The sequence below is a fragment of the Zophobas morio genome, unplaced genomic scaffold (assembly GCF_036711695.1).
Source record: "Zophobas morio isolate AGI-343-1 ecotype UQ-CSIRO unplaced genomic scaffold, CSIRO_AGI_Zmor_V1 ptg000059l, whole genome shotgun sequence".
NCBI classification, from domain to species: Eukaryota; Metazoa; Arthropoda; class Insecta; order Coleoptera; family Tenebrionidae; genus Zophobas; species Zophobas morio.
The window spans coordinates 80,341-96,121 of NW_026972164.1; the positions used below are offsets into that span (position 1 = coordinate 80,341).

Genomic DNA, 15,781 nt, shown 5'->3' on the forward strand with positions numbered 1-15,781 from the left:
TAACTAAATCTATCTTCAACTGCTTTATCTTTACATTAAAAAATAAGTTTCAAAAATATTTTTTTTCTAATAATTACATTTAGAGCAAAATGTATTTAAGGGAATTACGGTTTGATTATAAAGATCTAGTTAAACGAATTTATAAATAAACGATTTAAAACTACTGTATTTAATTTTAAATAGTAAAGTATTTACTTTGACAACTATTAGTTTTTTAGTTATAACTTTTTGGATCAATTTATAAAGCATTTAAAAATTTAGATTTCCTTATAATTATTTCTCAATTAGTAGAAGTAAAATTTATACAGAACTTTTTTTTTACAAGTTTCCAAAATTTATAGAGAGAATTTAAAGCATAAATCTACTATCATCGAGGAAGAAATACAAAAGCATAATGGTTTTTAATTAATTTATTACTAACTATAATAGTTTATTAAAAATTTTGGTTTTATTTACATTTTATTAAAGCGGTCTATATAATTTTTTTCGATAGTTTTGTAATGTACTAAATGATTTGTGATTTTAATTATATTTTGGTACTATTTTTGCATTTAGCTTTTATTTTATAACGTTTAAAAGAAATCGAGTAGTGTGAATTGCTATAAACGCAGTGAGAAAAGTTAAATTTTCACTGTTATAATTTTCTAAAATTCTTTTTGTTTCAAATTTTCTAGATCATTAAGTAGTTTTTTAAAAATTAATATAATAAATCTATTATATAATAAATAAGTGCTTTATAAAATTTAGAACACCGGCAAGGAAGATCACTCTTAATTTTTAATTTCGTAGTAAACTTCTCTTTCGGACTACATTTTTATGTAGCTTGTTTATTAATAATTTTACTAAAAGAGCAAAAATTCATTTCTTTTCTAAAATTAACAAGAAAAATCCAAAATTTTTTTGTCTTTCTTTTTATTATGTAATATAGCAGTTTATCAGAATCCTTTTACTTTCCAGGAATTCCACAAGAGGAAAACTGCATAATAGTAGCTGAATTTCCTTGCGCCCAAGAGCCAATTCCAAAATCTTCCAAACAAAAAAAAGATGTACTAAAAAAAATTTTTTTACTAGAGTAGTGGCCAATTGCTCTGTTTACTAAAAAGATACTCGAGGCGCAACAGAAGCTCGAATTCGAACTTTTAAATATCGTTGTAAATAGTAATAATAAGTTATTATATGGATTACATATAAATAAAATTTATTATAATTTGTAGAGAATCTCGAATTCAAAAGTGTTGCTATTCAGACGGAGGAGTTTATAAAAAGTGAAGATGCCAGTATACGCCTCCTTTTATTGTTTTGCTTTCTATTATGAAAATATTATGACAGAAGTATACGACGAACAGCAAAATGAACATAAGCAGCTGCTGAATACCGCTTTTATGGAAAAAAGCGAAGAACTGCATTTACAACTCGAGCGACTTATAGAAGAAAAAGAAAAAAAGTTTATGAAAGTAAAGCCTTCGGGAAAAAAAGAACTGATGACTTTTTATAACACGTATTATTTAGAGCTTGGAAGAGAAAGAATGCGAAATTGAGGAGCTCAAAGAAGCCGTATTTGCTAAGGTTTTTTTTATAAAAAGTATGCTAAATACTATTATTATATATAAATAATGCACATATAACAGGATAATATTATAAATAGTATGACTGCTGAGGCTAAAGAGCGTTCGGAAGCAGCGGAAACACTGCAAGTTGGTATTGCTTATTGTTATTACTATAATAACAACTTAAAAGTTTAAAAAGAGAGAATTATACGAGTCTGAAGGGAAACTCAAAGCAGAACAACAATATTTTCAATCTTTATATGAAGACGAAAGTCGACTTAATAAAGATTTTGAAGAAAAAATAAGAAGATTGCAGGAAGCGCAAAAACTATCAGAAAAAAAGTGGAAGTCGAAGGAATTTATTACTTTTTACTTTGATGATTGGCTTCTATAATGAAGTCCTCACTATATTTTTTCTGTTATTCAACAGACGCACGAGTTAAAAAGGGAGTTGAGAAAAAGTCGCGGAGAAATAATGCAGTTGAAAAGTATGAAAGTTTTTATATTAAGTATAAATATAGTTTTAATTTTTTGTTAAGATAAGCACGCGAAAGGAGCCGCTTCCTTAATAACAGGTGAGCGCATAAATATTTGTGGTAACTTTTCTCAAGAATAATATTGACTTTATAAAGAACCCCCGCTCGACCAGCCGAATCGACTTCAAGAGGACAACGCTCGTTTGATTGCCCGTGTGAGCGAGCTGCAGTGCAAATTGTTTTTACTTGAAGAAAAAGTGAAAAGTTTATTATTACCTTTCGATTATTTTTTGACTGCCGTTTTTTACGATACAGTTGGCCTATATAGAAGATAATGCTGCCGAAATTGCTAAAGAAAGCGCAAACAGAAAAGATATACTCCAGTCCTGCTTTTCTTCAAAAATAAATAAGCCCGCTAGAAGAGTATGACCTTTCAAAGACTTTAGACTTAAATAACTGCTCCCGTCTTCCTCGTAGTTCTCACTCTCTAGCCACGTGGAAAATATTAGAGAAGCGCTTCATGGGAAAATGCCCAGGGCCTGCGTGGAAGGCTTCCAGCGGATGTTGGAAGAGGCGCTCGTCAAAAATATAGAGTTGCAGGTTTCGCCCTATGCTTATTGTGTGGCGCCCTGCAATACTATAATGTTTAACATAGAACAATTTGGAGCAACTAGCCGCTGAGAACTACCAGCTTAAAGAAAGGATTGGTGAGAAGACGGCTGTAGAAAGCGAGTAGCGCAGTCTTTTTAAAAATTTCTTTTATATTATTGGGCTCCATTAGTAAGGCGGGTGTTCTGTGTAAAAAGGGTCGGAGAAAAAACAAAAAGATACCGATATAAAATAAAGGCGCGTACATACTTTAATAGTATTTGTAAGTACACCCCTATAAGCTTGGATATACAGGTAGTGTAAAAGATAACTAGCGCCCGAGGATCGGTGTAACTTATAGAGGTAAAAAAAAAGGAGATAATTAAAAGAAATGTTATACTATAATGAGTAGCCACAAAAAAAGAGTAGTTCAGAACTATTCGCCACTAGTAAAAGACGCAACTTTACACATTTTTACTTATTTAACAATGTACTAACTTCCAAATGCTCACCGGGTTTCTGTGCCCCGGTAGTTATCAGACGTCAAATGCATGTGATCTTCTCTAAAAGGTGTATAGGAAACGTTCTTTAGCGTCTTTAACGCTATTGCCTTACTTTGGAGCTAGGGTTAGGCCTCTAGCCTGATAATTTAGGTAATAATGAAGAAATTTAATATCATTGTTGAGCCAAAAAGCGGGTAAAACCTCATAAATGCTGAGACTACCTAATCGCTGCCCGTAGGCATTCTTTTATATAGTATTATTTAATAATATATTATACATACGTAGGTACACGACTCCCAAGAGCTATACGGATTAATATTTCGCAATTTTAATCGATTAATATAAATCTGGATCTAATGATTAATATGTTATTATACTATTATTTCTAGGCAAAGTGTCAGTGCCTTAACCGGACCAGTTGGCTCGCTTAAGGGTTAAAAGGAATAAATTAAACTCTTAAGCTAATATTACAAACCTTAATGCTCTACCCTGCAGACTACAAAACTTTAACTCCCCTTCTCCGCTCAGAAAAAAAATTAACTGCTTAAGTATTAAGTTCTTTTCATTAGCGATAAAAGTAGATGTCAAAGAGATATTCTTACGATTTGAAAACTATTACTCAATAAAATAGACATTTGGACAGACTAGTGCCCCTACTATTGCGCCCTTTAACCACGCGTTAGTGATTTAAGGAGACATTTAAGACCTCTGAAGTTCCTCTATTCTAACTTGAACCAGCTAACTGTACTATGAAATTTTTAAATTAATGTTATTAAGTATCTATATAATTTTAATTGTTAGCGTCGTCAGTCTTTTTAAATTGAAGGATTAATATATATATATTGTTGAAATTAGTTATTTATACTAAGGTAAAAATATGCACTTAACACATAATTTTGTAACTCATACCCATTAATAGGCACGGGCCTGCCTAAAACCGAGCATCAACTTTAAAACTAAAATGCTCTACGGGTAATTTGTGGTGCTCCGTTATATTTTAACGAGTTCTTTACCTTCTAAAACCCGTAGAAGAGTCAGTGAAAGTTCTTCCTAACCTAGTTATTCGGGTCATAGTACATGCTACCACAGAAGGAAAGGTTAAACTCAGTGTATTAATAAAATTAGAGTGTAGTAGTATATTATTTTAGCATAATTCATACATATTCCGCCCGAATCACCTTAGTCTGAGCAAATCATTATAATAGCACCGGCGCACAACCACTGTGCAAGCTTTTTAGCTAAGAATTAGAGTACAGTACACTTGGAGCCTCCAAGAGATGCCCTATTCCCTGAACAGTGGAAGTGTAACTTAGATGATTAACTAACCCAAAGTTCTATATTGTTAACTAAATATTTCTATTATTATTCGCTCTATATAACTAATATCATTAAAAAATTCGTTCTCCTTCCAGCATGAACGCAATAACGAATGTAACTTATTAGATAAAACTTCCTAGAAAATAATTAAGTTAAAAGAAAATACAGAATATTATAAAAAGGATCGAAGAATAGTGTTTTCAACATATCAGACATATTGTTGAGACTAATAATTAAATGGCAAAAGCTGTACAGTAGAGTATTAGTCTAAAGACCTAAAATTTAGTAAATGAAGTGTACTATTATTTTTCTTTTCTGTGCCCAAATATACATTGGATACTCATACCTTAAGAACAAAAAAACTTAGAAATCAGACCTTCCTGTAAGTGTACTAGTGGGCAATGCGTTCCCAGAAAAATTCAACTACTTATTTTAATAAGATTTTAAATAGTTAAATGAAAATTCAGTACACTACATTTAAACTAGAATCCATACTATTATCATTCAATCAACAATAATTTACAACCTATCTGGATATTTTTTTTTATATAATTTAATGCTATAAATAAATTAAAAAAAATAAACAAAAAACGCGTCGAAATTTATCCAACATTCTCGAAACTGTGAAAGGGCTGAAAATCTGTTTACAACAGTTTCTAAGCCAATGACCCGCCGCTATATTCGACTCCTATTTTGGAATGCAAATGCTGTACAGAGTAAAAAGCACGAGCTCAGGAGAAAGGATTGATGTGTGCGGCTATCAACGGGACGGGACGCACCTCTTTCTTAAGACGTATTTAACTTGTGTTATTTTGTTACGTATCGCCAAGACAGAATTGATGCTTCCGGAGGGAGCGTGGCTGTCTTAATGAAAAGGAGTATTCTACATCGTTCGATATCTATGCCAGCTCTACAAAGTGTCGAGACAGTGGGAGCCCCCTATGTATGGCCGATCAGGGGCCCGAGTCTATGATCGCTACCCACAAATCCCCTTGGAAGCTCCTTCCGCCATCCGATTTGGACGCCCGCCCAGGGAGTGCCTCTTCTGCTGTTTTGTGTGGAGATCTTAATTGCAAGTACCTTACATGGAACAATCGAGCCAATAACTCGTTTGGTCACCCCCTAGGGGCCTATGCTAATGAACACGGACTGTGCGTGCTAGGTCCCAGCAACCAACACCTGGCGACTACAGGCAAAATGGGCGTACTGGATATTGCCATACTTAAAGATATACTGCTCTCTACGGCAACTGAAGCGCTCCACGAGCAGTCCTCTGATCACCCCCCAGTTATTCTCGAGTTAGGGACTGAGAAGGACTCACCAAAGACCAGTATCCATATTTTTATCGACTGGGACAAATATGCTGATGTAGAAACCACGCTGCAGCCGTGTCCGTCATTAACGTCTATGCCCGCCATGCTGGATGATGCTGTCGACTTTTTTGAAACCGCCCTGAACATGGCCCACAATACCGCAACGATAGCCTGCCTGAAGTACTAAAGACAGTTATCTGCCAGTGTTGGTGCCTTATTCGAGTGGCCATGTTCTCGCAGAGAGTCGAAGACAAAGTTGCGCTTAATCGACTTCACAGTTGAACAATGACCCATTTAATAATATAAAGGAGAGCAAACTGCATCGTATATCAGAATAAGGCAGCAGCGGTCCCTCCTCCTTTTGGAAATTTGTTAAAAGGATCAAAAATCGGGGCTTTGAACCACTACCTCCCCTTCGTGAAGGAAATATAGTGGCCGTGAGTGATGGAGATAATGCTACGCTTTTCGCCAATGTTCTTGTTATCCAAAACGCGCCAACTGCTCACTATACTGCTAATGATGATTCCTTTCCTCAGCTGAGCTTTCCCCTCCCCGTTAACTAGGAACCACTTAATCTAGTTAATGTTGACGAGGTGTAAGCAACTGTCTAAGCGCTAACTAAACGAAAAGCGTCTGACCCCGATGGCGGCACTAATAGAAATGCTCTATCTTTAAGCTTCGATGCTTCTTGGAACCTTGGCGCCTTTCCAATTCGATAGAAGACGGCGATCGTTGTGATGCTACCAAAAACAAACGGAATCAGCATCTAGCAAGCACCGGCCCAGCAGCTTTTCCACGTAACCGAATTGACCACTCGCGCTTTTAGCCATAAGAAGGCAATAGGCACTGTCTTCTTTGACGTTGAGAAGGCATTTAATCAAATTTGGCATGAAGTTCTGCTGCACAAACTGCGCTCGTATCCGCCCCTCATAGCCTTTATAAAGTGCTTAATTCATATCTGAAAGGTTTCTTTTGCGTGAACACAGGAGATATCCGGTCGCCACTGGGATCTCTGACAGCAGGGTTCCTCAGGGATCACTTCTCTTCCCCTTTTATTTGCAATTTAAATGAGCGACGTTCTCTTGCCGTCCGACCCACGCACACAAATCTTCCTCTACGTCGATGGTACGACCGTATATCCCTCTTCGAGCTCTCCCGCCTTGTTATGCAAGCATCTACACCACTATCTTAACGCGCTTGCCGTCTGATGCCGGGTTTGGAAGGTTTGTAAATAAACTGAAGAGCAAAGAAAGCTATATTAATTTCAAAGAACGCATCCCTTTGTTGGTGCCCTTAACCTTTAATGGCGCGAAGATTCCATGGTGCTCTCAAGCAAAATACTTGTGAGTCATGGCCGTCAACAAATTTTCCTGGCGGCCTCATGTATACTATGTAGTAGGAAAGTCCAGGCACCAACCAAGGCGCTTTATCCTTCACTTTGCGTAAGAGTAACCTTTATCTGAGAAACAAATGGCAACTGTATTGGCCTTACATCCAGCCAACAATGACATAAACGTCTGCTGCTTGGACCTAGGACTCCACAGCGAGAGATCGGCACTTCAAATGCGACAGAACAAATTGCTGCGTTTTCTGACAAAGGCGGTCGTGATTTGTGCGAAATGATGCCCGGTTTCACCAGGACCTTCAGCTGAACCCTTTAAACATTGTCTTCCAACTCTATGCAGTGGTTCTTTACGGCAGGCTTACCAAGCACACTAATCGCCCTTTTTTTTTGTTAATGTAAAAAAACAATGACGCCCTGAGTGCTATTGTAATATATATGCGATCACTCCTCATTGAGAGCTCGAGCATTCGAAGTTTTTAAGCTAATATAAACCCTCCTCGGTTGTCTAATAAATTTTTTCTTTCCCTTTATTTTGGTTTTATTACATGTTCACTGGATTATGTAAAATTTTGTGATGTTTTTCGTTATATAAAAGTTAATCTGCACGTTAGAAGAAAACTGGAGTTAAAGTTAATAAATAAAATTTAGATACAAGATGTTTTTCTTATCAAAAATAACAAATTAAATGTACTGAAAAAAAGAACTATGACGTAGCTCAAAGATTAGATGATGTGGGGTAATGAAACCAATTCTAAAGAAATTTTGGTATTGTAGGTGTAATATTTTCATACCTTACAAGCACCGGAACTGCCCTATAAAAAGCTAGCCTTATAAAGAAAAAAAAAGATAAATAACAAAAAAAATACTTTTAACCGTTTTTTATTTTAGCTGCACATTAAAGCTCGTCTCTAAAAATTTCACCATATAGTATTAATAGCAGTAGTATTACTCATAAATAATCAATTAGTATTAAGAAAAGCCTTTAGAATACTTGTTGGATCGATTATATAACTTGAAGCACCAGATGATATAAATTTATAAGATGCCTGTCAATGCTTAAAAATTGTTAAAACTTAAAACCTTAAAGATGCCTCGGTAACCAATCTTGAAGGCTTAAAACCCTAGTAAATCCTATGATGCAATTTTTAGATTAGAAGACTGATTAAGGTAACTAATTAATGCCATTTGATCTAAAAAATGTATTTTTTGACTAGCGAACCATATATACATACATATACTCTTGATAATAGATTTATGGGATCTTTCTCCTAAGTCCGCTTCTATGCCAGGTAGTTATTCGTTTGTCTTCAGGGCTTAGTAATTGATTAAACTCAGACCAAAACCAATCAAAAAAACAAAAAAACTCAATTAGTGATCTAAAGGGTTACTAAATTACTAATAACACAAAGCGATATTTGTTAAAACACTTAAATAACCAGTAAATAATTGTAATAATGAAGTTACCCATAAGTTGAATTATTAGTTTTTGTTATAATTTATAATAAAATTTGTAAGTCTTCTTTCAATAAAAAAAAGTGTGGTTATGTCGGTAGTCGATTAGAGAGTAAATTTGTGAAAGACAACAGAAAAAGAATAGATATATTAATTTTAATCTGAGATCTTATACTTCATAAAAATTACAAGAAAAATTTATGTTTGAGTATGTTGTTTAAAAAATCTCCTTAACCGTCACGTATCATTAATTAAAAATCATTAAAATTATATAGGGTTTTTTTTTTTACAAATATCTTTAATTTAATTAAAACAAGGTAGTTTTAATCTTCGCTCTTACAACCAACAACTTCGGTTTTTGTTTGAATTATTCATATCTAAATTTTTTAAAAGTCCTTAAAAAAATTTTTTTTACTAAATAAGTTATGTTCCACATGATACAGCCTTATCAATTTTATTTTGGGTTTAAACTACAGTGAAACCTCTAATATTTCTTAAAAACAATTTTTTTTAATAAAAGTCTTAAACGTGCCAGTTTTCTTGAGACATACTATTGTAAACTGCACTGAGTTCCCTCAGATTCCACAGCATTATCAGGAAGCCAACGCTTCAGCAACGCTGAAATTAGCGAAAAAAGCACGGTCCATGCTTCTTCTACTTCTTTATCCCAGTTAGGATCAAATTCTTCTAAAGTTTTTAATAAAGCCTCTTCAGCGAATTTCAAATGACTTTTACACACGCCATATTTACAATGCTTTATAGCCAAAACGTCGACTTCCAATATGATTTCTTTCAAATTATCAATTGAAGCAATGCATTTATCAATAACCATAATAAACATATTTCGGCTGTGAGAGAAATCAGTTTTTTTAAATAAAGGAATTACCTCTGGCCCTATAACGAACATGTTTTCATAAAACTTTATTGCTAATGTATCAATTGTATATTTATTTAATATGCGCTTCCAGCTGTTTTGCATAGGCTCTGAAATGTCTTTTGAAAATCTCGGAAAAAAGTCTTCCTTCATTATTTTTAAAACATGAGTTTTGGCTTGTAAGAATAAAGTTAAAGGGGCATTTGATAAGTTCATTTCAATTTTTTGAAATAAAGAACAGGGAACATTTATTCGTGATGGGCTTCCTGGGCATATATATGTGTTATACATGCTTTTAGCTAATTTTTTCCGATCACTTTGGTTTTCAATAGATTGATACTTAAAAACGCTAATGATGAAATCATAATTTTCTGAGCGGTATTCATGCTGAAGGTATTTATTAACAACTTCAGCTGTCTCGGGATTACTGAAAAGAACTAAAAAAGGATCTTTATTTAAATCTCTAAAACTTTCTGAATCCATTAGTTAGCAACCGAAGAAAAGAATATTTCGTAAAAAAAGTTTTTGATGAGCTACTTATTTGGGTTATTTTTCAAATTTGCGGTAAACTTGTGAAATTTTTCGATACAATCACGAAATTCATTGGCTGATAACACTTAAATACATGCCTTAGTAAATAGTGAACGTCAAAAAACTCCATAAAAAATTCAGGACTTAGCAAATAAATAACAATTAATTTCCAACTTTTAGAGTGTAAATTACCTTTTTACTGTTCTTGCGAAGATTATATGGCATCTCCTTTTCGGAAATAACCAACTACTCGAAAATAGATAATCAAATGGGAAAGGATAGGGAATGACGGGTTAAAAGTATACTTTAGGGTAACTTTTAATAAATATATTTAATTTAATCCTTTTTAATAAACTTCTAACCACTAGAGTCTTCTCGTAGGTGTTTCGCAAGATAGAGGACAAGTAATTAGTACGAAAAGGCTAGTTTATCTAAGAAGGTTAATATTTCGTGTTAGAATTAAAAATATAACATTAATATCTTAATGTCGGTTAATTTATTTTAAGACGAACTAATTAAATAGTTAATTGATACTTATTTATTTGCTACAATTGAACTCGATTCCATGTTTTAAAAATTTTCGAGTAACATTTTCTTTGGCGCAATAAAAACTCCCTAGAGTAAATGGCACAATTTCGTTCTCAATACGTCTCTGCTACCTTTCAGTATTTAAAAATGTACTCTTGACCTACTGAACATACGCAAAAGTCATTAAAAAAGAAAAGAGAAGGAAGGTAGACGCCGTTGCAGGAAGACCTGGCTCCGGAACTTCTCTAAGACTTTCTTTTTACGGAACTACTTCTGTGAACTTAAAAACTTATGTAATGAACCCTGGATAAACGCTAGCTCTTAACCACTCAGCGATGCGCTTTAAGCGCACACTTTTTTTTTACACAAACATATATATGTTTATCTAAAATGAATGAATAGACTCGCAAGAACTAAATATGAACTAAGCTAAAAATTTAAGTTATAAATCATTAACAATAGTATTAGAATAATAACTTTGGCTCGAAAATGGTATTAAACATTTTCTTTTTTACACCTCCACTCACATACAAGCAGGATCGGGGCCTGGCTACAGTGCTAGTATTGTGCTGATCTTACGTTATTAGGTTGTAATAGTAACCTAACTTTTTCCATGTTTTCTCAATATTAACAGATACCCGAGTAAATTGTGTGTTGTCACAGTGAGTCTAACTAAGCCGTCTATCATAAACTAGGAGAGGAAAGCACGAAATGATATTGCTCTTCAAAAAATTATTAGAATGGAAGCAGCAATTGGTCCTAACCCAGTTTGTTTCATTTTTGAAGCTTAATTAGTCGTGCCAATAAAACTGATTATAGCGACATTAAGGTTTAAAGAGTATATATTAAAGCAGGAAGAAATCTTCGCCATATCAGTGAACATTCTTTACCAAAGCTAATACAGAGCAAGAAAATTTGGTCATTTATAAGTTCTCTAATTACGCTAGGAAATGGAAGGCTTATTTAAATATATTTTTATAGTAAAATTATGGACAAATAAGAAATTAATTTATTTAAAAAGTTGAGTTGACAGGGAAGAGGAATGCATAGGAACCAAGGTTTCAAAATACTGGGGAAGAGTGACAAACTACGATAATAAAGTTTCTGAGGCATAACAATCACTAAGCAAGAAAGAAACGCAAGCAAAATTACGAATAAATTAAGTACTTATTATTTATTAATATAGTTATCATCAATACGCAATTAACATTTATATTGTTTTTATTCCTTTACTTCTAGTTTTTCAAATTAAGTTGATTATAAATAGCTATCAACACCAAAAGCACTACTTGATTTCACGAGAGAATGTGTAAATCTAAGTACTTACTTGATGTAGTCTCCTGTTTCTTACATAATTGAAGACCTTGCCCAAAAAGCTAGTAGGTTCATCCATCCTGTAAATGGTATTTATAATCAACTCCTTAATGTACTTTTTAATAGTTACATATTTAAATCCTTGTTGTTGTGCATTCATTAGTGGACACCGCAACTGCTTATTTTAAGTTTTTTTATCTATTTGAAAATGACCCAAGGGAGGGAGGGGTATTAGTTGTACTTATAATTCGCACTAACCAACTGCTCTCCTGGTGTGAAGATCTTTTATTCGTCATGTACCTCTTTCTTAATTAGTGAATATTAAAAACTTTGTGCTATTAATTAACATTAAAAACATTCCCCGCAGGTATAATTCTTAAGTGTGCTGTATGGAGATCTAATTCTAAACATTATTGCGTAGATATTCCTCGGCTCTCTTATTCTTAACTTCTTGAACTTGAAAACAAATCGTTGCAAAAATTAAAAAAATTAAAAAAGGTAGGTGTAACAACACCTAAAGTAATGTGTTGGGATAAAGAAACCAATCCTTGCGTCAATGATACAAATTATGAACTTGCCGAAAATTCAAGTACGTCACAATATATAAAGTAATTTCAAACATACAGACCGTGCGGTTAGAGTACCAACTTAGCTTTTCCTTTAAATCCAAACCAACTATTTCCTATAAAAGTAACGTACCTGTTTAGAATTTAATCACCTTACAGCACGGTTAACAATTTGAATTGTTGAGGGTTGCTATATATTGTTTACTAGGAACCTTTTATAATCTATTGCTACTATAAAGTATGGTATATATATATATATTTTAATAATTTAACATATGGTGACTCATCTATTTTTTGCTTTCTTCTCTTTCTTTCCTTCTTTCTTCGGTTTTTACTGCGTCTTTAGTGTTTTGTTTTTAAGCGGGCCTAATGGGCAAGCGATATTATGAAGGTCATAGTTTTAGTTTAGAGGGCTAGAACAAAGACTAAACGTTTAGAGGACATTATAGCTGTGGTTATTAAATAGCTTAGTAGTTTAGAGGGCAACTAAGTAATTACGAAGTTAACTAGTTTTACTAAATATGAACATATTTAGTAACTTTATTTAACAGTAACGACTACCCCATACTGACCAATTGTATATAGGTAAATAAAGAATATATCTGACTAATCAACAATATCATTTTTATTACCACTAAAAGTTATCATACATCATTATGCTTTGCATAATACATTTTGGGCATATGTGTCTTCCAGTGTCCACAAAAAAGAGTGGAGCACTTTAAATTTTATCCAGATCATTATGACATGTGAATAGTTGAGGATTAAGCTTTAAAAAGCACGTGGACAAATAGCATTAGGTCCTCTTGTTTAGGCTGTTTGTTAATATAGCCATCATTGGCCATCTTAACATTTGAGCTTAGCTAACAAATAATAAACAAAACCGAATAATAAAGTATCACAAATTCAAGAAGTTTGTGCCAAGCGACTCAAGTCAGCTTTAATCTTGTATAACTATTTATACTGGTGCGTCACTTAGTTTAGGCATAAAAGTTTTGAATGTCGCTCCAGTACTTAGGTAATACGAAATCTATCTATGGTAATCATTAGGTGAATAAAGCTACAGAAGATCGTATTAAAGTTCCTTAACTGCTATGTTAACTTAAACCCAAAAGTTTAAAAATTTTAGTAGAACTTAGAAAGACAGCTAAACCCTTCCCTGTAATTTATCTAGCAATTCCTTTGGAAGAGGTGTATTAAGTTAAAGATGAATATATAGTCTAACAATTATGTACTATGATGACTTTATTAAAATGTCTCTCATGACGATTGGAAGTTAGAGAAAATTAAAGTACGCTCAATTTATACTAAGTTGCTTTTCATTTACGACTTGTCGAAATTTTTATCCATTGCTGTTTATCCCTGCACTAATCCAGTTAAAATCACGAGCACTTAAAAGATTGCCTTTCAAGATTGATTTCCTGGTGGTGATTACGCCTAATTTTATAATTAATCTATGTGAGATATATTATATGACTGTTCTGTTTCTTAAAATATAATAAATATTTATATACAAGTAAAAGCTTTCTAATCTATTGAGGAAAAAAAAATTTTTTATGCCTTTACATCAGATGGGGATCGAACTCCACTCTAGTATAAAAATTTCTTGCAGCTTTTTTTAAATGGAATATAGTGGTTTCTTTCACAAATAAAAGTTCTTTTATCTATTTATTAAAAAAACAAATTTATTTTTAAATTTAACATGTGGTCCTCTTTTATGATAATTAACGAGCCCTTAATAATTTATTTACCTTCAATGACTTAAAGTATTTTACATTCATTTTTCGTTTATTCCAGTAAAGCTTAAACTTCTTACTCTAACATGTCCTTTACTGAATATACTGTAATCGTAAAATGTGTGCGAAAAGGTAGAGAGAAAACAAATTTATAAGTCGCTTCCTAAGAAACGCTTATAAGCCAGAGTACAACGGGCCTCTTATTACATTTAACCAAAAATTTTTGTTTTGGGACTCTCAGATTTCTTTACGAAGAGGCTGGTTCTTTTATTAAAAAAGTATTTTTATTATAACAATGCGAAGATAAAGAATAGAATATAGCGGGTAAAAAATTAGGTGTACTATACACTTAATAGTGTTAGTAGCTGTTCGACCCTAAAATTGTAAGGTTCTTAGCAGATAGTAAGCGCCCGTAATTAAACCTTTTAAAAGCTAAGGATAGATAAATCTGGAAAAAAAAATTGCAAGTAAGAACTTAAATCATAAATGGGCTAAGACACAACTGAATCAAAAGTTGTGCTCTGGCGAAAGATCTTAAAATAAAATAAGAATTTGAAACTGGAAACAGTAGGGAAAAAGGAATTCGAGGAAGAACTAAGAGAAATGCACTTACTACAGAGAAGGTAAGAGAATTAAACTCTTGTTTTAGGAAATAAATCTCAAAGCTCTATTTGAGTAGTTAAAAAGAATATATAATAATGAACACTGAAAATGCATTAATAGCAACTAAAATTAATTTGATCAAAGAAGTTCTAGATCATAGCAGCAGATTTAAAAGACTTCACTGAATTAATAATTTCCTGGTAGCAGATTCTTTGGCTTAATTTTTAATTGAAATCTTTAAGTTGGGTCCTAACAATTATTGGAACGCGAGGCTAACGCTTTATAAAAAAATTTTTTTAATCCAGTGGGTAGTTTATCAGAAACTTATAATCATTCAATTTTTAATCTCTTGTAGGACATATTAAGTTTTATGTTGGCTTGTGTTTTTTATTAGTTCGAGTAGCGCCTTACTTTTTTATACCCTTCGAAGGTTTCTTATTGTTATCTTCCTCATTTTAATTGTTAGCCTCCATTGAAGAGATGACGATCTTATTTATACCCGGCTTATTATACATAAGCAGCATATTAATATTAAACCACCATTAATTTAATAATTATTTCCCCAAAATTGTCATCATTGTAGGCTTGAAAGATTGCAGAAGTAAAAAACAGACAATTAATACGCTTCAACACACTAAGTCGACTTAAAGACTGAAATGAGAATGAGAAGAATGAGGTTTGCACGAGGAGTATGAAACTTTATCTGACTGTCTTAAAAGAAGTTTGCCGGAGCCTACACACGTAGCTTAGTGCAGAGCACGCAATTTTAATCATTTTATATATTATTATTTTGCACAGTAGCTTGCCTTTATGAACCACTTTTAAACATACCTTTTTTTTCACTGCTATTAGCTTTAGGCAAATAAATTGCTTTTTAGAACGTACGCTCTTGACTAATCGACATATTGTGGTTTAAACAATAAACAGAATTGGATATTTTATTTTGCGATCGAAAGTTAAAAGGAACCTCTAATAAAACTATTTATTTATTTAGAAGTACACTCTTTTTGGTATAAAAAGTTTAGAAAAATCATACAAATACTACTCCCACCACCAGCTAATTTGCGTGTGATATAAAGCTTATAGGT

The 15,781-nt window shown here is 32.9% G+C and overlaps 2 protein-coding genes across 2 annotated transcripts; both read left to right on the top strand.

The window, feature by feature from the left end:
* The first annotated feature begins 509 nt into the window (after window positions 1-509).
* LOC135143457 (uncharacterized) lies at window positions 510-1,669 on the top strand. The gene is made up of 8 exons (XM_064075318.1): window positions 510-536; window positions 580-610; window positions 958-1,046; window positions 1,104-1,158; window positions 1,215-1,277; window positions 1,330-1,454; window positions 1,510-1,582; window positions 1,646-1,669. The coding sequence occupies exons 1-8, from the start codon at window positions 510-512 to the stop codon at window positions 1,648-1,650; spliced, it is 468 nt and encodes a 155-aa protein (XP_063931388.1). The 3' UTR covers window positions 1,651-1,669.
* Window positions 1,627-2,839, top strand: LOC135143482 (uncharacterized). The gene is made up of 7 exons (XM_064075354.1): window positions 1,627-1,694; window positions 1,747-2,035; window positions 2,087-2,122; window positions 2,180-2,280; window positions 2,339-2,446; window positions 2,501-2,623; window positions 2,679-2,839. Exons 2-7 carry the CDS (start codon window positions 2,023-2,025, stop codon window positions 2,757-2,759), a joined length of 462 nt encoding a protein of 153 aa, XP_063931424.1. The 5' UTR covers window positions 1,627-1,694; window positions 1,747-2,022; the 3' UTR covers window positions 2,760-2,839.
* The last annotated feature ends 12,942 nt before the right edge of the window (window positions 2,840-15,781 follow it).

Coding starts and splice junctions, on each gene's coding strand:
- LOC135143457 (XM_064075318.1), top strand. CDS start 510: ATGATTTGTGATTTTAATTATATTTTG. Junction 1,159..1,214: donor TTTAAATATCGTTGTAAATA/GTAATAATAAGT, acceptor TATAATTTGTAG/AGAATCTCGAATTCAAAAGT. Junction 1,278..1,329: donor TATAAAAAGTGAAGATGCCA/GTATACGCCTCC, acceptor ATATTATGACAG/AAGTATACGACGAACAGCAA.
- LOC135143482 (XM_064075354.1), top strand. Junction 2,123..2,179: donor AGCCGCTTCCTTAATAACAG/GTGAGCGCATAA, acceptor GACTTTATAAAG/AACCCCCGCTCGACCAGCCG. Junction 2,624..2,678: donor TCAAAAATATAGAGTTGCAG/GTTTCGCCCTAT, acceptor TGTTTAACATAG/AACAATTTGGAGCAACTAGC.